At 42.3% G+C, this 22,643-nt stretch overlaps 1 protein-coding gene across 3 annotated transcripts in view; it reads left to right on the top strand.

The window, feature by feature from the left end:
* Window positions 1-22,643, top strand: part of LOC124031914 (integrin alpha-V-like) — a 60,548-nt gene that overhangs the window by 12,915 nt on the left and 24,990 nt on the right. For all 3 annotated transcript variants that reach the window (XR_006838189.1, XR_006838193.1, XM_046343760.1), the window contains exons 3-11: window positions 3,224-3,315; window positions 5,778-5,892; window positions 6,103-6,164; window positions 7,084-7,129; window positions 14,392-14,514; window positions 14,879-14,923; window positions 17,117-17,160; window positions 19,330-19,386; window positions 21,011-21,063. Coding sequence is in view for 1 of the 3 variants with exons in the window: in XM_046343760.1 (XP_046199716.1) it covers window positions 3,224-3,315; window positions 5,778-5,892; window positions 6,103-6,164; window positions 7,084-7,129; window positions 14,392-14,514; window positions 14,879-14,923; window positions 17,117-17,160; window positions 19,330-19,386; window positions 21,011-21,063 (637 nt within the window). In the remaining 2 variants the exon portion in view is untranslated. The remainder of the gene's footprint in view (window positions 1-3,223; window positions 3,316-5,777; window positions 5,893-6,102; window positions 6,165-7,083; window positions 7,130-14,391; window positions 14,515-14,878; window positions 14,924-17,116; window positions 17,161-19,329; window positions 19,387-21,010; window positions 21,064-22,643) is intronic.

The raw sequence follows: 22,643 nt of genomic DNA on the forward strand, positions 1-22,643 counted from the left end.
AGGCGGTGCTTGGGGCCAGTGACCAGGCGGTGCTTGGGGCCAGTGACCAGGCGGTGCTTGGGGCCAGTGACCAGGCGGTGCTTGGGGCCAGTGACCAGGCGGTGCTTGGGGCCAGTGACCAGGCGGTGCTTGGGGCCAGTGGCCAGGCGGTGCTTGGGGCTAGTGACCAGGCGGTGCTGGGACGCAGAGAACAAAACCTGGTGCTTTCATGTAAATATCAGACTGGGAAGTATTGATGTTCACTATCTCTTCCTATCTGAAAGGGTAGCCAATGACATAACACCCCAAAAATGTTATAATTATATATATTTTTTACCCCTTTTTCTCCTAAATTCTGTGATATCCATTTGGTAGTACAGTCTTGTCCCATCGCTGCAACTCCCGTACGGATTCGGGAGAGGTCGAAGGTCGAGAGCCACGCGTCTTCCAAAACACGACCCCGCCAAGCCGCACTGCTTCTTCACACACTGCTCGCTTAACCCAGAAGCCAGCCGCACCAATGTGTCGGAAACAGGATGTACCTGACCACAATTTTGAGTCTCATAGCAAAGAGTCTGAATACTTATGTAAATAAAGTATTTCTGTTTTATTATTTCTAATAAATGAGCAAACATTTCTAAAAACCTGTTTTTTGCTTCATCATGATGGAGTATTGTGTCTAGATTGAGGAAAACATTTTTATTTAATACATTTTAGAATAAGGTTGTAATGTACTTTTTTTTTTTGTCGGAGAAAGAAATGCCAAAGGGTCTGAATATTTTCTGAATGTGTTTCTGCAGTGGCAAGTGGAAACACAAACAACTCTACCACACTAGGGAAAACATTGCCTCATGTATGTCCTTCCTCATTGAGTAACGTGTGTCAGAGATTGCATTGGCTAGACAAGGGGGGGTATTAACGGGTGTTGGTTGTGAGTCATTTCCTCTTGGGAAAATATAGTTTAATCTCCAGGCTCTGATTTAAAACTGCTGCTCCCTTCAGGAAACCATCAACCTGTCCATTCGGCTGTGGTCTGTCGGTGTCTTGCCTAAACGTCAGACTGTTTAAACTTTTACTGTCACATAGACATGTACAGTGAAATGCCTTTCTTGCATATCAATATATTACTAGAAGAAAAAACATGAAAAATAAGAATAAGAAATATGAAATACACTAAGTATACTATGTACAGGGTCAGTACCATATTAACAATGTACATGGATACTGGAGTGATGGAGGTAGATGTGTATAGGGGGAATGAGACAGGGAGACTGGAGTTATGGAGGTAGCTATGTATAGGGGGAATGAGACAGGGATACTGGAGTGATGGAGGTAGATATGTATAGGGGGAAGGTGACAGGGAGACTGGAGTGATGGAGGTAGATATGTATAGGGGGAAGGTGACAGGGAGACTGGAGTGATGGAGGGACATATGTATAGGGGGAAGGTGACAGGGAGACTGGAGTGATGGAGGGACATATGTATAGGGGGAAGGTGACTATATACAGGGTCAGTAGGAGGTAGATATGTACTGGGGGAAGGTGACTATATACAGGGTCAGTAGGAGGTAGATATGTATAGGGGGTAAGGTGACTATATACAGGGTCAGTACCATATTAACAATGTGCAGGGATACTGGAGTGATGGAGGTAGATGTGTGTGTGTACATAGACAGTTCAAAATACTGAAATAAAAGGTCAATAAAAATACAAGGTCCTATTTTGTTAGTTATTTTATCAGTCGTATTGCTTGGGGGATAGAAGCTGTTCAAGAGCCTGTTGGTGTCAGACTTGATGCACCGGTACCCCTTGCCGTGCGGCAGTCAATATGCTTTCAAAGGTACAGCTGTAGAACCTTTTCAGGATTTCAGGGCCCATGCCAAACCTTTTCTACCTCCTGAGGGGGAAGAGGCAGTGTCGTACCTTCTTTTCGGCTGTGTGTCTGTGTTTGGACCATTTTAAGCCTTTAGTGATTTGGACACCGAGGAACTTGAAGCTCCACTACAGCCCTGTGGATGTGGGTGTGCTCGCCCACCGTTTCCTATTGTCCACCATCAGCTCTTTGCCTACCCCTCACCACCTGGGGGTGGCCCGTCAGGAAGTCCAGGATCCAGTAGCAGAGGGAGATGTTCAGATCCAGAGTCCTAAGCTTGGTGACAATCTTGGAGGGGACAATGGTGTTGAACGCTGAGCTGTAGTCAATGAACAGCACTCCTATTATCTAGGTGGGCGAGGGCAGTGTTGAGTGCAATTGAGATTGCGTCATCTATGAATCTGTTGGGGCGGTATTCAAATTAGAGTGGGTCTCGAGGGTGTCTGGGATGCTGGAGTTGATGTGTGCCATAACCAGCCTCTCAAAGCACTTCATGATTACAGATGTGAATGACACAGGGTGGTAGTCATTGTGGCATGAAGCCTCAGAGTTCTTAGGAACAGGAATGATGGTGGTCATCTTGAGATGTGTGGATTACAGACTGGGACAAGGAGAGGTTGGAAATGACAGTGTATAAATCTGCCAGCTGTTCTGAGCATGCTCTGAAAACACACCCTGAAATACCGTCCGGCCATGAGGCTTTTACGAGTGTTGACCTGATTAAAAACCTTACTGAGTTCGGCCTCGGATAGCGAGATCACCCAGTCCTCTAGGTCAGCAGGGGCCATCATGCATGGTTCTGTGTTGTTTCTTGTTGAAACATGGATAAAATGTATTGAGTTGGTCTGGTCTCTACCAGGCATCGTTGGGCAGATCATGGTTGGGTCTTCCTTTGTATTCCATAATGGACTGTAGCCCCATGTGGCAGGCGTCGGAACCTGTGTCATGTGATTCCACCTTTATTCCTTTATTGGTTACCATGGTAAATCCATTATTATCATTCCGAACGAAGTAGCTGTAAAAAAAAGACAATAGTCTCTACAAGACAGAATGTTGAATAACATTCTCTTACTTTATCGGTTGTACATGTTGCTGGTCCTTTTGACAGGAGGTGGAGATACGTTGGCTTTTCAGCCTACACTGGGTCATGTTCATTAGGCAGCAAATGGAAGAAAAGGGACTGAAACAGGGAAAGGAGTACCTTGACTTGACAAGAATAAATGCTTGTTTAACGGGGGCACATTTAAAAAATATATATTTTTTGTTTGGTGTGCCGTAATGAAAACAACACAGAGTAGAGGTTATTTCATGCAGAAACCCTTTAAAGTGATGGTGTTTCTTCATTAAAACCACAATGATTTCTCCCTCACAGATGATCGTAAGAATAACGAGGGGCTCCAGATGGAATTTAAGTCCAACCAGTGGTTTGGAGCCACGGTACGGGCACATGGTGAACACATCCTGGTGAGTGTCATTTTTAAAACATTTTTTATTTTTATTTCACCTTTATTTAACCAGGTAGGCCAGTTGAGAACAAGTTCTCATTTACAACTGCGACCTGGACCAAGATAAAGCAAAGCAGTGCGACACAAACAACAACACAGAGTTACACATGGAATAAACAAGAGTACAGTCAATAACACAATAGGGGGGGGGGGGAAGAAAGGGACCTCATGTCCTTATCTCCATGGTTCGATGACGTGTTGAATGATGCCCGTTTTGTTGTTCTGAAAGTCTCTGAAAAAGAGTTATATTGAAACCTTTCTGAATTTGGATCCTGCGACGTGGAAATCTATCCAGGGATCTTGCTAACAAAACGTTTTAAGAGCTGCTTGGCGTAGCAGCTAGCGTAGCTGTTACCTAGCTATCAAACTAGCAAGTTTTCCTTGACAGCTTGAACACAGCCCGCGGTGCGGTTATCCCTTGTGGCTGGAACCGCAGATTGTCTAAATCCCTGCTGTTTATTGATGTTTAAATCTGCCCTGCGACCTGCCCCTTACCTGGAAATGCGTGGAGTATCAGCATCAGCCTACACTGATACCCTGGCATCCCAATCCAAAGGTGGGAGTTATGGCGAGGACAGTGTTTCTCTATCACAGGTGAAGGATCTTTTAAAACGCTAAAATGGTTTTACTAGCAGTTGTTACAACAACAGGAACATATTTTCAAGAGATTCGTCCAAATACTGATTGATTAAGGTCCAAGACCTTAATAGCAGTTTGCAGTTCTCCAAGGGAGACGTGGCGATGGGGAAACAAACTAGAAGTCCATGTGAGATGACATCAGTACTTTCTGTGAATCATTATTACAAATGACTGGGAAAACAGACTATCTCGATCCAGGTTTCCTGGGGCCCCTCCTGGGTGCACGTTTTAGTTTTGTGCCCCCTAGCACTACACAGCTGATTTCAAATCATCATAGCACGATGATGAGTTGGTTATTTTGAATCAGCTGTGTAGTCCTAGGGGGCTAAAACGTGACCCAAGGTGAGGGAAACCCGGATCTAGGGGGACGATCCAGGAGGAATACCATCTCATGAGAACTGGACAGAGTATGAAGAGAAAGTAAGAAAAGTGATCACTGAAAAACTGCAGAGATAGATTCAGGTGGAGCGTGCCCACAGGTCTGGAAAACCCGTCACTAGTCCAGGTGACAGACCCAAGCCGATAGTAGTCAACTTCCTGAGGTTTAAGGACAAGATGGCTGTTCTGGAGAGAGCCAAGAATTTGACAGGAACCAACATCTTCCTCAACAAGGATTTCTCTGAAGCTGTGTGGCAGTGGCGGAAAGAACTTATCCCAGCTATCGAGCTGCCAGAGAACATTGCTTACATCCTCTACAACAGGCTCATTGTCCACCTTCCCTCCCAAAAGCCCGGGATGAATGAGAGAGCCAAGCATCAGGGTCCGTAGCTTCAACCCAACACACACACACACATACAAAAGTACAGTATGTAAACACCTCTTCAAATTCGTGGATTTGGGTATTTCAGCCAGACTCGTTGCTAACTTGTGTATGCAATTGAGCACACAGCCATGCAATAGACAAACCTTGGCAGTAGAATGGCCATACTGAAGAGCTCAGTGACTTTCAACGTGGCACCGTCATAGGATGCCACCTTTCCAACAAGTCAGTTCATCAAATTTCTGCCCTGCTAGAGCTGCCCCGGTCAACTGTAAGTGCTGTTAATGTGAAGTGGAAGCGTCTAGGAGCAACAACGGCTCAGTCGCGAAGTGGTAAGCCACAGAAGTTCACAGAACGGGACCAGGAGTGCTGAAGCGTGTAAAAATCATCTGTCCTCAGTTGTAACACTCACTACCGAAATTACTAAGAACTGTTAGTCAGGGGCTTCATGAAATGGGTTTCCATGGCCGAGCAGCCTCACACAAGCTTAAGATCACCATGCCAACTGTCGGCTGGAGTGGTGTTGTAGTGGTTTTTCTCCACAAAAGGGCTTTATTACAGACAGAAATATTCCTCAGTTTCTTCCGCTGTCCGGGTGGCTGGTCTTAGACGATCCCTCAGGTGATGAAGCTGGATGTGGAGGTCCTGGGCTGGCGTGGTGTTTGTGGTTGTGAGGCCGGTTGGTTAACTTTCAATTTCTCTAAAATGACGTTGGAGCCAGCTTATGGTAGAGAAATTATAATTAAATTCTATGGCAGGACCGAGTTTGGGAAACGCTGCTCTAACACACACACAATTGTTGTTTTTGTATTGTTTGTATATTATTGTATTTAAAATTTATGAACACATCCTGGTGAGTGTCATGTCCTTATCTTGGAATCCAGAACCAAATCTTGCGTGCGCCAGCTAGCGAACAGTCTGGAAGGAGAGAAGACCCATTTTCTCTATCGAGTCTCTGTGACTGTTGCGTGGCCTTGCTGTCGTTGACTGTACTCATGAGGTGTTGTGTCTCTCTCTCTCAGGCCTGTGCTCCTCTCTACCAGTGGAGCACGTACAGTGTGTCAGAGAGAGAGCCTGTTGGAACCTGTTTCCTGAAGAAAGGACAAGAAGTTGTGGAGTACTCTCCTTGTCGATCTAGTAAGTGACTGAGAAAATTGTTTGTTTTTTCTCGATCCAGCAATTTAAAGCCTAGAGATTCTTCATTAAAAAGTGGATTGTAGTCTGGGATTAGATCTGGGAAACTGGCTCTATATCTGTTTATATCAATAACTGCAGATTGAGATACCCCCACCTGGTTTACCATTGAGAGATGATTCAATCCTTCTGTGTTTGTGTTACTCTGAACAGAAGCCAACTCTCCAGAGGGACAAGGCTTCTGTCAGGCTGGATTCAGTATTGACTTTGTCAAGGTGCGTATTGTGTTTTGTGTTTCCTCTTTGTCAAGGTGCGTATTGTGTTTTGTGTCCTCTTTGTCTCTTTGCCAAGGTGCGTATTGTGTTTTGTGTCCTCTTTGTCTCTTTGCCAAGGTGAGTATTGTGTGTCCTCTTTGTCAAGGTGCGTATTGTGTTTTGTGTCCTCTTTGCCTCTTTGCCAAGGTGCGTATTGTGTTTTGTGTCCTCTTTGTCAAGGGGCGTATTGTGTTTTGTGTTTCCTCTTTGTCAAGGTGCGTATTGTGTTTTGTGTCCTCTTTGTCTCTTTGCCAAGGTGCGTATTGTGTTTTGTGTCCTCTTTGTCTCTTTGCCAAGGTGCGTATTGTGTGTCCTCTTTGTCAAGGTGCGTAGTGTGTTTTGTGTCCTCTTTGTCTCTTTGCCAAGGTGCGTATTGTGTTTCCTCTTTGTCAAGGTGCGTATTGTGTTTTGTGTCCTCTTTGCCTCTTTGCCAAGGTGCGTATTGTGTTTTGTGTCCTCTTTGTCAAGGTGCGTATTGTGTTTTGTGTCCTCTTTGCCTCTTTGCCAAGGTGCGTATTGTGTTTTGTGTCCTCTTTGCCAAGGTGCGTATTGTGTTTTGTGTGTCCTCTTTGCCAAGGTGAGTATTGTGTTTTGTGTGTCCTCTTTGTCAAGGTGCGTACTTTGCAGTGTTCCATACAATAAATAAATAACTTAAAAACAATTTTATAAAGTTTTGTTCTCCGATGTTTGGATTCCATTTCAGATCTTATTGTCTTGGTTTCTTCTTTCAGAATAACATCATAAACTTATTTTTCTTTCTTTCTTTCTTCCTTCCTTTTTATATTTGTTTTTCTTTATTTTAATCTTTTTCGATTTGTTCTTTTTTTCTCTCTCTCTCTCTCTCTCTCTTTCTCTTGCGCTCTCTCTCTCTCTCCAACAGAATAACAGGGTGGTTGTTGGAGGCCCTGGTAGTTTCTACTGGCAAGGTAAGTGATGTGTAATTCTATATATTTACTGAGCAGGTCTGTTATTCCAGGGTATTATCAGACACGCTGTGCTCTGTGTGGCTCTTCTCTGAGATGAGGCATGTAGTGATTCAGGGAATTTGTGGTGATGCTTTGACTGCCTAACTGTGGCTGTTGTCAATGCAGTAATACTGTGACTGCCTAACTGTAGCTGTTAATGCAGTAATACTTTGACTGCCTAACTGTAGCTGTTGTCAATGCAGTAATACTTTGACTGCCTAACTGTGGCTGTTGTCAATGCAGTAATACTGTGACTGCCTAACTGTAGCTGTTAATGCAGTAATACTTTGACTGCCTAACTGTGGCTGTTGTCAATGCAGTAATGCTTTGACTGCCTAAATAAATATAGCTGTGGTCAATGCAGCTCTTAGGCTGACAAGTGAGCAGTAGTCTGTGAGATCATGACACTGGCTTGCAGGAGTGACTGCCCAGCTAACAACAAACGTTCCCACAACTTTAGAGAACATTCCCTTTAGAGTCTCATAGGAATGTTCCTGTGATGTGCAAGGAATGTTTCCCAGAGACCATTCCCTTAATGTCAAATATAACTTAGCAAGAATGTGGTTGCTATGTTCTCAGAACTTAAGATATTAAATGTCCCAGACACGTTTCATGGGAACGTTACAAGAACGTTCACGTGTCCAGTTTTCTGAGGGTTAGGAGAATATTCTATCAATGTCCCACCAAACATACATATATGGTTGAGGAAGTGTTGCATCATGAATACAGTCACAGATAAGGGGAGGTGTTGCATCATGAATACAGTCACAGATAAGGGGAGGTGTTGTATCATGAATACAGTCACAGATAAGAGGAAGTGCTGCATCATGAATACGGTCACAGATAAGGGGAGGTGTTGTATCATGAATACAGTCACAGATAAGAGGAAGTGCTGCATCATGAATACGGTCACAGATAAGAGGAAGTGCTGCATCATGAATACAGTCACAGATAAGGGGAGGTGTTGTATCATGAATACAGTCACAGATAAGAGGAAGTGCTGCATCATGAATACGGTCACAGATAAGAGGAAGTGCTGCATCATGAATACAGTCACAGATAAGAGGAAGTGCTGCATCATGAATACGGTCACAGATAAGAGGAAGTGCTGCATCATGAATACAGTCACAGATAAGAGGAAGTGCTGCATCATGAATACAGTCACAGATAAGAGGAAGTGCTGCATCATGAATACAGTCACAGATAAGAGGAAGTGCTGCATCATGAATACAGTCACAGATAAGAGGAAGTGCTGCATCATGAATACAGTCACAGATAAGAGGAAGTGGTGCATCATGAATACGGTCACAGATAAGAGGAAGTGCTGCATCATGAATACAGTCACAGATAAGAGGAAATGCTGCATCATGAATACAGTCACAGATAAGAGGAAGTGCTGCATCATGAATACAGTCACAGATAAGAGGAAGTGCTGCATCATGAATACAGTCACAGATAAGAGGAAGTGCTGCATCATGAATACAGTCACAGATAAGAGGAAGTGCTGCATCATGAATACAGTCACAGATAAGAGGAAGTGGTGCATCATGAATACGGTCACAGATAAGAGGAAGTGGTGCATCATGAATACAGTCACAGATAAGAGGAAATGCTGCATCATGAATACAGTCACAGATAAGAGGAAGTGCTGCATCATGAATACAGTCACAGATAAGAGGAAGTGCTGCATCATGAATACAGTCACAGATAAGAGGAAGTGCTGCATCATGAATACAGTCACAGATAAGAGGAAGTGCTGCATCATGAATACAGTCACAGATAAGAGGAAGTGGTGCATCATGAATACAGTCACAGATAAGAGGAAGTGCTGCATCATGAATACAGTCACAGATAAGAGGAAGTGGTGCATCATGAATACAGTCACAGATAAGAGGAAGTGCTGCATCATGAATACAGTCACAGATAAGAGGGAGTGCTGCATCATGAATACAGTCACAGATAAGAGGAAGTGCTGCATCATGAATACAGTCACAGATAAGAGGAAGTGGTGCATCATGAATACAGTCACAGATAAGAGGATCATGAATACAGTCACAGATAAGAGGAAGTGGTGCATCATGAATACAGTCACAGATAAGAGGAAGTGCTGCATCATGAATACAGTCACAGATAAGAGGAAGTGCTGCATCATGAATACAGTCACAGATAAGAGTAAGTGCTGCATCATGAATACAGTCACAGATAAGAGTAAGTGCTGCATCATGAATACAGTCACAGATAAGAGGAAGTGCTGCATCATGAATACAGTCACAGATAAGAGGAAGTGGTGCATCATGAATACGGTCACAGATAAGAGGAAGTGGTGCATCATGAATACAGTCACAGATAAGAGGAAATGCTGCATCATGAATACAGTCACAGATAAGAGGAAGTGCTGCATCATGAATACAGTCACAGATAAGAGGAAGTGCTGCATCATGAATACAGTCACAGATAAGAGGAAGTGCTGCATCATGAATACAGTCACAAATAAGAGGGAGTGGTGCATCATGAATACAGTCACAGATAAGAGGAAGTGCTGCATCATGAATACAGTCACAGATAAGAGGAAGTGGTGCATCATGAATACAGTCACAGATAAGAGGAAGTGGTGCATCATGAATACAGTCACAGATAAGAGGGAGTGCTGCATCATGAATACAGTCACAGATAAGAGGAAGTGCTGCATCATGAATACAGTCACAGATAAGAGGAAGTGCTGCATCATGAATACAGTCACAGATAAGAGGAAGTGCTGCATCATGAATACAGTCACAGATAAGAGGAAGTGCTGCATCATGAATACAGTCACAGATAAGAGGAAGTGGTGCATCATGAATACAGTCACAGATAAGAGGAAATGCTGCATCATGAATACAGTCACAGATAAGAGGAAGTGGTGCATCATGAATACAGTCACAGATAAGAGGAAGTGGTGCATCATGAATACAGTCACAGATAAGAGGGAGTGCTGCATCATGAATACAGTCACAGATAAGAGGAAGTGCTGCATCATGAATACAGTCACAGATAAGAGGAAGTGCTGCATCATGAATACAGTCACAGATAAGAGGAAGTGCTGCATCATGAATACAGTCACAGATAAGAGGAAGTGCTGCATCATGAATACAGTCACAGATAAGAGGAAGTGGTGCATCATGAATACAGTCACAGATAAGAGGAAGTGGTGCATCATGAATACAGTCACAGATAAGAGGAAGTGCTGCATCATGAATACAGTCACAGATAAGAGGAAGTGCTGCATCATGAATACAGTCACAGATAAGAGGAAGTGCTGCATCATGAATACAGTCACAGATAAGAGGAAGTGCTGCATCATGAATACAGTCACAGATAAGAGGAAGTGCTGCATCATGAATACAGTCACAGATAAGAGGAAGTGCTGCATCATGAATACAGTCACAGATAAGAGGAAGTGCTGCATCATGAATACAGTCACAGATAAGAGGAAGTGCTGCATCATGAATACAGTCACAGATAAGAGGAAGTGCTGCATCATGAATACAGTCACAGATAAGAGGAAGTGCTGCATCATGAATACAGTCACAGATAAGAGGAAGTGCTGCATCATGAATACAGTCACAGATAAGAGGAAGTGCTGCATCATGAATACAGTCACAGATAAGAGGAAGTGCTGCATCATGAATACAGTCACAGATAAGAGGAAGTGCTGCATCATGAATACAGTCACAGATAAGAGGAAGTGCTGCATCATGAATACAGTCACAGATAAGAGGCGTTGTCCAGCAACGATGGGATAGCCTGGGCCATGTTTCGGCATCGAATTAGGAATGTTCCAGATATAAATGCGATGACGAGAGCTGATGTGATTCCTAATCAGACACGTGTTGGTTCAACATGGTATAACAGTGTGTGGTTCAACATGGTATAACAGTATGTGGTTCAACATGGTATAACAGTGTGTGGTTCAATATGGTATAACAGTGTGTGGTTCAACATGGTATAACAGTATGTGGTTCAACATGGTATAACAGTATGTGGTTCAATGTGGTATAACAGTATGTGGTTCAACATGGTATAACAGTGTGTGGTTCAACATGGTATATAACAGTATGTGGTTCAACGTGGTATAACAGTATCTGGTTCAATGTGGTATAACAGTATCTGGTTCAATGTGGTATAACAGTATGTGGTGTTGATTTCAGAAAGACGATAGAGGTACAGTTGAAGTCAAACTGTATGTACATATGTAAATATATATATTCTAAGTCGGAAATTTCCATACACTTAGGTTGAAGTAATTAAAACTCGTTTTTCAACCACTCCAAAAATGTCTTGTTAACCACCTGTAGTTTGGTAAGTCGGTTAGGACATCTACTTGGTGCATGACACATAATGTTTCAAAAAATTGTTTACAGACAGATTATTTCACTTATAATTCACTGTATCACAATTCCAGTGGGTCAGAAGTTTACATACACTACGTTGACTGTGCTTTTAAACAGCTTGGAAAATTCCAGAAAATGGTGTCATTACTTTAGAAGCTTCTGATAGGCTAATTGACATCATTTGAGTCAATTGCAGGTGTACCTGTGGATGTATTTCAAGACCTACCTTCAAACTCAGTGCCTCTTTGCTTGACATCATGGGAAAATCAAAAGAAATCAGCCAAAAATTGTAGACCTCCACAAGTCTGTTTCATCCTTGGGAGCAATTTCCAAATGCCTGAAGGTACCACGTTCATCTGTACAAGCAATAGTACGCAAGTATTGATTACAGGCTCAAAATGGCCAGAAACAAATAACTTTCGTCTGAAACCCATCAGTCTATTCTTGTTCTGAGAAATGACGGCTATTCCATGTGAGAAATTGCCAAGAAACTGAAGATCTGGTACAACACTGTGTACTACTCCCTTCACAGAACAGCGCAAACTGGCTCTAACCAGAATAGAAAGAGGAGTGGGAGGCCCCGGTGCACACCTGAGCAAGAGGACAAGTACATTAGAGTGTCTAGTTTGAGAAACAGACGCCTCACAAGTTCTCAACTGGCAGCTTCATTAAATAGTACCCCGCAAAACACCAGGGAGAGAACACTGAACAACAGTACAAGGCTGGCAGCTTCATTAAATAGTACCCCGCAAAACACCAGGGAGAGAACACTGAACAACAGTACAAGGCTGGCAGCTTCATTAAATAGTACCCTGCAAAACACCAGGGAGAGAACACTGAACAACAGTACAAGGCTGGCAGCTTCATTAAATAGTACCCCGCAAAACACCAGGGAGAGAACACTGAACAACAGTACAAGGCTGGCAGCTTCATTAAATAGTACCCGCAAAACACCAGGGAGAGAACACTGAACAACAGTACAAGGCTGATGTCTATAACTCAAAAAAATGAAACAATGCTTCATAGTCCCAAGATCTGAAATATTCTAACGAACTGATAACTGAGATGGACATGTCGACATAGCAGGAAGATCTGAATGCCGTGAACTAAGATGTTCACCAACCAATCAGGGCCTTGATGGGCTGGGCAACAGTTAACAGTGGTTGACCAATCAGAGCCTTGATGGGCTGGGCAACAGTAACAGTGGTTCACCAATCAGAGCCTTGATGGGCTGGGCAACAGTAACTGTGATTGACCAATCGGAGCCTTGATGGGCTGGGCAACAGTAACAGTGGTTCACCAATCAGAGCCTTGATGGGCTGGGCAACAGTAACAGTGGTTCACCAATCAGAGCCTTGATGGGCTGGGCAACAGTAACAGTGGTTGACCAATCAGAGCCTTGATTGGCCGGTACAACAGTAACAGTGGTTCACCAATCAGAGCCTTGATGGGCTGGGCAACAGTAACAGTGGTTCACCAATCAGAGCCTTGATGGGCTGGGCAACAGTAACAGTGGTTCACCAATCAGAGCCTTGATGGGCTGGGCAACAGTAACAGTGGTTCACCAATCAGAGCCTTGATGGGCTGGGCAACAGTAACAGTGGTTCACCAATCAGAGCCTTGATGAGCTGGGCAACAGTAACAGTGGTTCACCAATCAGAGCCTTGATGAGCTGGGCAACAGTAACAGTGGTTCACCAATCAGAGCCTTGATGGGCTGGGCAACAGTAACAGTGGTTCACCAATCAGAGCCTTGATGGGCTGGGCAACAGTAACAGTGGTTCACCAATCAGAGCCTTGATGAGCTGGGCAACAGTAACAGTGGTTCACCAATCAGAGCCTTGATGGGCTGGGCAACAGTAACAGTGGTTCACCAATCAGAGCCTTGATGGGCTGGGCAACAGTAACAAGATGTTTCCTCTGGGACCTTCAGGTGACGTCCTGACAACTGGACTCAGGAATGTTCTAGCAATGTGTCTATAAGATTAATATTTTATGTTCTGAGAACAAAGCAGCCATGTTCTCTGTATGTTTGGTGGGACATTGATGGAATTTTCTCCAAAGCCTCAGGTAACTGGACACAGGAATGTTCTAGCAACAGTCCCACGAAATGCGTCTAGGACAATATCTTGTACTCTGAGAACATGGGAACCGTGTAACATTACAAAAACATTCTCTCTCCCTTGAATTGGTCTCTTAATTCTGTGACAGATTCTGTGACCCAGGGAACATGTTGAGATGTTGTTTTTCTTTGGGTGTGCTGCTCATTGCAACATCCTGTTGTGAGTCAAAGGAGCAAATACAGCCCCTTTTTTAAATCTGTCAAAGTTGTTCGTAACGGTGCGTCTCATTGGCTGCTGCTATGCTGGGTTGGCACTGAGTGAATTTGATTAGGGAGGGGTGGAATTTAAAAAACGGTCAACATTTGTATGGGTGCCATGCCAGTCTGCAACTCGATAGTAGAAGGTGTTCCTAATGTTTTTAACACTCAGTTTATATTAGATTCTCGCATTCTGTGAACCTTGAATCATTTTTTTTTGTGAAAAATGTAAGCAGAAGCACAATTTAGACCAAAACTAATTGGGCTACACAAACCCTCTGACACCCCCTGACCCGGCTTTTTCACTAACCTTTTGTCATTAAGGAGTAGAATATGTTATTGATAACATAAGGTGATATGTACAATGCTGTATGTTATTAATAACATAAGGTAATATGTAGGACACTATGTTATTAATAACATAAGGTGATATGTAGGACGCTGTATGTTATTAATAACATAAGGTAATATGTAGGACTCTATGTTATTAATAACATAAGGTGATATGTATGATGCTGTATGTTATTTCCACAGGTCAGCTGATAAGTGATGATATCTCTGAGATCATCACCAGGTTCAATAGACAATACTACACTCCTTACAGTAACCAGCTGACCACTAAGTCTGCCAGCGCTCAGTACGATGACAGCTATTTAGGTAAGTACTGTTGTCCTGAGTCCCAATCGGCCCCCTATTTCCTCTACAGTGCTCTACTGTTGACCAGGGACCGTAGGGTGATAGAGTGCCATGTGGGACATATTCATTTTCTGGTTAAATATACGTTTGCTTACTTTGATTAGCATGTTCTCAAGTGGTGTTGAAGCTCTTGTTTTGGCTCTGTGAGAGGCTCATAACTATTGTTGAAGAATTTAATGAGCTCTTAGGGTTTTGTGGCAGAGGACTTAGCAATGTTGTTAAACTGTGCATGGTCTGTTGTTGTAGAATTTAGTACGGCAACGGTTCTCTACTCTGGTACCATATCCCCTGGCTTATTTGGTATTGATTTGATGTTTACTTCCAGGTTATTCTGTGACTGTCGGTGACTTCAATGCTGATGGAGAAGATGGTAAGTTTAGGCCATCAAACTGTTCCCATCTACTGACGTCTCTTCTGTCTCCATCTACACTCCTTCCTCTGTTTAGTACTGCGTATACATGGCCTTTCACCTACTCATGTTATTTTGTCTCTTTGTAAAAGTGGGATGCTCCATACTGTAATCTCTGGGTTTGGTACAGTAATGTGTTGTGGAATGTCTTAGTTCTGTGCTTGATCATTAATGTTCCAGAATGGAACAGTTCAATGGTGATCCTAGTTTTAACATTCTATATAGAACAGTTCAATGGTGATCTAGTTTTAACATTCTATATAGAACAGTTCAATGGTGATCCTAGTTTTAACATTCTATATAGAACAGTTCAATGGTGATCTAGTTTTAACATTCTATATAGAACAGTTCAATGGTGATCCTAGTTTTAACATTCTATATAGAACAGTTCAATGGTGATCTCATTCTAACATTCTATATAGAACAGTTCAATGGTGATCTCAATCTAACATTCTATATAGAACAGTTCAATGGTGATCTAGTTTTAACATTCTATATAGAACAGTTCAATGGTGATCCTAGTTTTAACATTCTATATAGAACAGTTCAATGGTGATCTAGTTTTAACATTCTATATAGAACAGTTCAATGGTGATCTAGTTTTAACATTCTATATAGAACAGTTCAATGGTGATCTAGTTTTAACATTCTATATAGAACAGTTCAATGGTGATCTAGTTTTAACATTCTATATATAACAGTTCAATGGTGATCTAGTTTTAACATTCTATATAGAACAGTTCAATGGTGATCTAGTTTTAACATTCTATATAGAACAGTTCAATGGTGATCTAGTTTTAACATTCTATATAGAACAGTTCAATGGTGATCTCATTCTAACATTCTATATAGAACAGTTCAATGGTGATCTCAATCTAACATTCTATATAGAACAGTTCAATGGTGATCTAGTTTTAACATTCTATATAGAACAGTTCAATGGTGATCTAGTTTTAACATTCTATATAGAACAGTTCAATGATCTAGTTTTAACATTCTATATAGAACAGTTCAATTGATCTAGTTTTAACATTCTATATAGAACAGTTCAATGGTGATCTAGTTTTAACATTCTATATAGAACAGTTCGATGGTGATCTAGTTTTAACATTCTATATAGAACAGTTCAATGGTGATCTCATTCTAACATTCTATATAGAACAGTTCAATGGTGATCTCATTCTAACATTCTATATAGAACAGTTCAATGGTGATCTCAATCTAACATTCTATATAGAACAGTTCAATGGTGATCTAGTTTTAACATTCTATATAGAACAGTTCAATGGTGATCTAGTTTTAACATTCTATATAGAACAGTTCAATGGTGATCTAGTTTTAACATTCTATATAGAACAGTTCAATGGTGATCTAGTTTTAACATTCTATATAGAACAGTTCAATGGTGATCTAGTTTTAACATTCTATATAGAACAGTTCGATGGTGATCTAGTTTTAACATTCTATATAGAACAGTTCAATGGTGATCTCATTCTAACATTCTATATAGAACAGTTCAATGGTGATCTCAATCTAACATTCTATATAGAACAGTTCAATGGTGATCTCATTCTAACATTCTATATAGAACAGTTCAATGGTGATCTCATTCTAACATTCTATATAGAACAGTTCAATGGTGATCTAGTTTTAACATTCTATATAGAACAGTTCAATGGTGATCTAGTTTTAACATTCTATATAGAACAGTTCAATGGTGATCTAGTTTTAACATTCTATATAGAACAGTTCAATGGTGATCTAGTTTTAACATTCTATATAGAACAGTTCAATGGTGATCCTAGTTTTAACATTCTATATAGAACAGTTCAATGGTGATCTAGTTTTAACATTCTATATAGAACAGTTCAATGGTGATCTCATTCTAACATTCTATATAGAACAGTTCAATGGTGATCTAGTTTTAACATTCTATATAGAACAGTTCAATGGTGATCTAGTTTTAACATTCTATATAGAACAGTTCAATGGTGATCTAGTTTTAACATTCTATATAGAACAGTTCAATGGTGATCTAGTTTTAACATTCTATATAGAACAGTTCAATGGTGATCTCATTCTATAAACAGTTCAATTGTGATCTCATTATAACATTTTTAACATTATTTCTGTTATTTCTCTTCTGTTGTACAGATTACATTACCGGGGTACCCAGGGGAGACAAAGCTCTGGGCTACGTAAGTATTATGAGCTCATATATACAAACAGAATTTTGTATACAACAATTACTTAGCTTTCATTTCATCTTGGTTAACCCAAGATTCTACGTAGTCTGCCAACGAGAGATTAACCTTTATTTACAGTGCATTCATTGAAAGTATTCAGACCCCTTCACTTTTTCCACATTTTGTTGTGTGTTATTCTAAAATGGTTTAAGTACAACAAAAAAATCTTCAATCTATGCTCAATACCCCAATGATCATACTTGTTTTTATAACTTGACCGGAGTCCACCTGTGGCAAATTCAATTGATTGGACATGATTTGGAAAGGCACACGTCTGTCTATATAAGGTCCCACAGTTGACACTGCATGTCAGAGCAAAAACCAAGCCTTGAGGTCGAGGGAATTGTCCGTAGAGCTTCGAGACAGGATTGTGTTCAGACACAGATCTGGGGAAGGGTACCAGCATTGAAGGACCCAAAGAACACAGTGGAAGATGGAAGAATTTTAAATGGAAGAATTTTGGAACCACAAAGACTCTTCCTAGAGCTGGCCACCCAGCCAAACTGATCAATCGGGGGAGAAGGGCCTTGGTCAGGGAGGTGTCCAAGAACCCGATAATTACCTTGACAGAGCTCCAGAGTTCCTCTGTGGAAATGGGAGAACCTTCCAGAAGGACAACCATCTCTGCAGCACTCCACCAATCAGGCCTTTATGATAGAGTGGCCAGATGGAAGCCACTCCTCAGTAGAATGCACATGACAGCCCGCTTGGCATCTAAAGACTCTCAGACCATGAGAAACAAGATTTAACTCTTGGGCCGAAATGCCAAGCGTCACATCTGGAGGAAACCTGGCACCATCTCTACAGTGAAGCATGGTGGTGGCAGCGTCATGCTGTGGGGATGTTTTTCTGTGGCAGGGACTGGACTGGGAGACTAGTCAGGATGGGGGGAAAGATGAACGGAGCAAAGTAGAGAGATCCTTGATGAAAAACTGCTCTCGAGCGCCAAGGACCTCAGCCTGGAGTGAAGGTTCACCTTCCAACAGGACAACAACCTTAAGCACTCAGCTAAGACAGCGCAGGAGTGGCTTCGGGACAAGTCTCTGAATGTCCTTGAGTGGCACAGCCAGAGCCCGGACTTGAACCCGATCTAACATCTCTGGAGAGACCTGAAAATAGCTGTGCAGCGACACTCCCCATCCAACCTGTTAGAGCTTGAGAGGATCTGCAGAGAAGAATGGGAGAAACTCCCACAAATACAGGTGTGCCAAGCTTGTAGCCTCATGCCCAAGAAGACTGGAGGCTGTAATCGCTGCCCAAGGATGCATCAAACAAACTACTGAGTAAAGGGTTTGAATACTTATGTAAATGTGATATTTCTGTTTTTATTTAAATAATTTTTTAAATTATATACATTTGCTACAAAGTGATGGGGTCTGAATGCTTTTCCCATCATTGAGCTAAAATATTTTTGAGAGCTGTACTTTACATGTGTTAAAGAGGTCAACGTACCGTGAGGGAAGAGCAAGGTCTCCATTGGAGCACATTCAAAAATTCTGATTTTACAATATGGATATTCGTCATATTTGTTATGATTTTTTTTGTGTTCTAACAGGCCCACAATGTGGTTACTAAAAAAACCTGAATTTAGATCTATTTCGCTGTTTTCGCTGACTAATATTTAGACATTAGTTATTTTCAGCTCATAAAAAATATCTGCTAAACGCTAACTTCTGTTCGTATCAGCTGGTAGCATAGCTAGCCATATAGAAATCAGTGGTGGTACTTGAAGCCATTTTGAAATATAAGTTGATTAGTGACGATGACATTAACATGTGTCGGGGTTGACATCCATACAATAATTACACTCTGATGTTTACCCCAAATAGTGTCAAATACACATTTAAAGAACAGCTTAAATGTAGGCTTTAAGTAAAGGCTTTAAATGTATTTTTAAGGGATGGGGGGGTGTGAGTGTCGTTGCCATGGCATTTCCAATGTTTTGGTCAGTTCAATTGATCTCTTTACTGCATCTGTGCTGTGTGTGCTATAGACAACTATTATTTGCCATGGCTAAAACACACAGACTATATCATCTAGGCTAACTGTTATTATATCAGTGTGTATGTCATTGTGGGTGAAAAGCGAAAACCGAGTCAGTTATGTTGTCTTGCCATGTAGGTGAACATCTTCAATGGGAGGAATATGGAGTCGGTCCTGAACTTCACAGGAACACAGGTACGGTATGAGATGATAGTGGTTTTACATGAAACTGTGCGTGCGTGCGTGTGTGTGCGTGTGTCCATACCGACTCTGAGCCAGCAGGATGAAAGGAATGTTGACGTAATTAATATGATTTGTTTTGAGGGTTCCTCTTGGAATCGCCGTTACGGTCCACACAGAGACAGGAAGTCCGTTACGATCCACACAGAGACAGGAAGTCCGTCACGGTCCACACAGAGACAGGAAGTCCGCCACGGTCCACACAGAGACAGGAAGTCCGTTACGGTCCACACAGAGACAGGAAGTCCGCCACGGTCCACACAGAGACAGGAAGTCCGTTACGGTCCACACAGAGACAGGAAGTCCGTCACGGTCCACACAGAGACAGGAAGTCCGCCACGGCCCACACAGAGACAGGAAGTCCGTTACGGTCCACACAGAGACAGGAAGTCCGCCACGGTCCACACAGAGACAGGAAGTCCGTTACGGTCCACACAGAGACAGGAAGTCCGTTACGGTCCACACAGAGACAGGAAGTCCGTTACGGTCCACACAGAGACAGGAAGTCCGTTACGGTCCACACAGAGACAGGAAGTCCGTCACGGTCCACATAGAGACAGGAAGTCCGTCACGGTCCACACAGAGACAGTAAGTCCGTCACGGTCCACACAGAGACAGGAAGTCCGTTACGGTCCACACAGAGACAGGAAGTCCGTCACGGTCCACACAGAGACAGGAAGTCCACCTGTAGTAAACCTCATTCAGCACCGTGTTGGTCTCTGTAGTAAACCTTATTCAGCACCGTGTTGGTCTCTGTAGTAAACCTCATTCAGCACCGTGTTGGTCTCTGTAGTAAACCTCATTCAGCACCGTGTTGGTCTCTGTAGTAAACCTTATTCAGCACCGTGTTGGTCTCTGTAGTAAACCTTATTCAGCACCGTGTTGGTCTCTGTAGTAAACCTCATTCAGCACCGTGTTGGTCTCTGTAGTAAACCTCATTCAGCACCGTGTTGGTCTCTGTAGTAAACCTCATTCAGCACCGTGTTGGTCTCTGTAGTAAACCTCATTCAGCACCGTGTTGGTCTCTGTAGTAAACCTCATTCAGCACCGTGTTGGTCTCTGTAGTAAACCTCATTCAGCACCGTGTCGGTCTCTGTAGTAAACCTTACAGCACCGTGTTGGTCTCTGTGGGGTGATGGTTAAACACATTGTATTTCTCCCTGTCTGTGGGGTGGGGTCTCTGTGGGGTGATGGTTAAACACATTGTATTTCTCCCTGTCTGTGGGGTGGGGTCTCTATGGGGTGATGTGGGGTCTCTGTGGGGTGATGGTTAAACACATTGTATTTCTCCCTGTCTGTGGGGTGGGGTCTCTGTGGGGTGATGTGGGGTCTCTGTGGGGTGATGGTTAAACACATTGTATTTCTCCCTGTCTGTGGGGTGGGGTCTCTGTGGGGTGATGGTTAAACACATTGTATTTCTCCCTGTCTGTGATGTGGGGTCTCTGTGGGGTGATGGTTAATGGTTAAACACATTGTATTTCTCCCTGTCTGTGGGGTGGGGTCTCTGTGGGGTGATGTGGGGTCTCTGTGGGGTGATGGTTAATGGTTAAACACATTGTATTTCTCCCTGTCTCCTCAGATGGCTGCCTACTTCGGCCATTCTGTGGCAGCGACCGACATCAATAACGATGGGTAAGTAATGATGGGTACACTGACTGCCATGTCCCAAAGGTCACCCTAATCCCTTATATAGTGCACTACATAGGGCAGAGCCCTATTGACCCTGGTGAAAAGTAGTGCACTATGTAGGGCGGAGCCCTATTGACCCTGGTGAAAGTAATGCACTACATAGGGCAGAGCCCTATGGACCCTGGTGAAAAGTAGTGCACTACATTAGGGCATAGGTTACCATTTGGGACTTGGGCTCTATCTTAGTAGGTTGTGGTGCAGAAGGACAACAAGTGTTTTTTATTGGACATGTTCAGGTAGTTTTGTTGTGTTTGTTTTCTTGGTGTTTTCGTCAACACAGCCTTGCTCCTGGAGCATGTTTGTTAATGGTATAAATAGAGGGCCTGACTTTATACAAACTAAAAATCTATCAGCTCAAGGCGATAGATGTTCTCATCCTGTAGCAGAGCTCGCTAATTAATCTCTAGATGAAGACGCAGTCGTGAGCGTATATGGGTAATGACCCCTCCTCTCCAGACTCCTGACTGTTTTCAGAAGCAGTTGAATATCTTGGCAAAAAAAAAATTGTTGTTTATTTCAGAAGTTCTCAAACCTTTTTATTTACTTTTTGTGTGCCCTTTTGGGACCCCTTTTGTGATAGCAAATTCAGAACACAACTTGAGTGGGATTCAAATAGAATTACAAGGAATTTTACTCTGAGTTCAGCAATGTATGGCTGGATGAAACAAGTCTCGGGCTTTGGAAAGGGACATTTTAAAGTCCTGCCTCTCAGCATGGGAGATTAACATATTGCAGTTCTCAGGCTAATTTCCTGCAATTTTACACAGTTTTGTCATGGGGCTGATTTTGTGTTGTTGTTGCAGCTTTAAAGCTAATATCCTGCCACACGTTTTGCCAGAAAAAAAAAGCTTAAATTACAGTGTATTTATGTCAAAAAAATATCAAACAAAAAGTTTTGGGTGGAAAACAAGTAGTATTGAGTGAAAATAAAGTATAATTGGTGAATACCAATATCCCTGTGAGCCCCCCAGGCACAAGTTACCCAGGAACAAAAACACGTGTAGGTAAATAATATTATATTGTATTGTTTTACACCCTCTAAACATATTCCACAGATCCCTTGGCCAAAATATGTTTCATATGGTGTCATAGCCCACTTTGGGAACCCCTGGGTTCAATAGATCCCTTTAACATTAGGGAATATTGTGTGTAGGTCAGGGCCATTAAACCCAAAACTAAATTGTAACAGAACGAAAGGTTGGTTTCCTGAGCACAGACTAAAACCTTACTCCTGTGGACTACAATGCAGTTTCAGTGGAGGATCTCCATTGAACGTGTCTCTTAGTCCAATACGAGGCTGAATCTACAGTTTCAGTGGAGGATCTCCATTGAACATGTCTCTTAGTCCAATACGAGGCTGAATCTACAGTTTCAGTGGAGGATCTCCATTGAACATGTCTCTTAGTCCAATACGAGGCTGAATCTACAGTAAGTGTGTGAAACCAAGCCACTTTTTTTATTTATTTAAATTTTTACATTTAGGGACTCAAAAGTAATTGGACAAACTAACATAAGCATAAATT

This window comes from Oncorhynchus gorbuscha, linkage group LG01 (assembly GCF_021184085.1).
Source record: "Oncorhynchus gorbuscha isolate QuinsamMale2020 ecotype Even-year linkage group LG01, OgorEven_v1.0, whole genome shotgun sequence".
Lineage (NCBI taxonomy): Eukaryota > Metazoa > Chordata > Actinopteri > Salmoniformes > Salmonidae > Oncorhynchus > Oncorhynchus gorbuscha.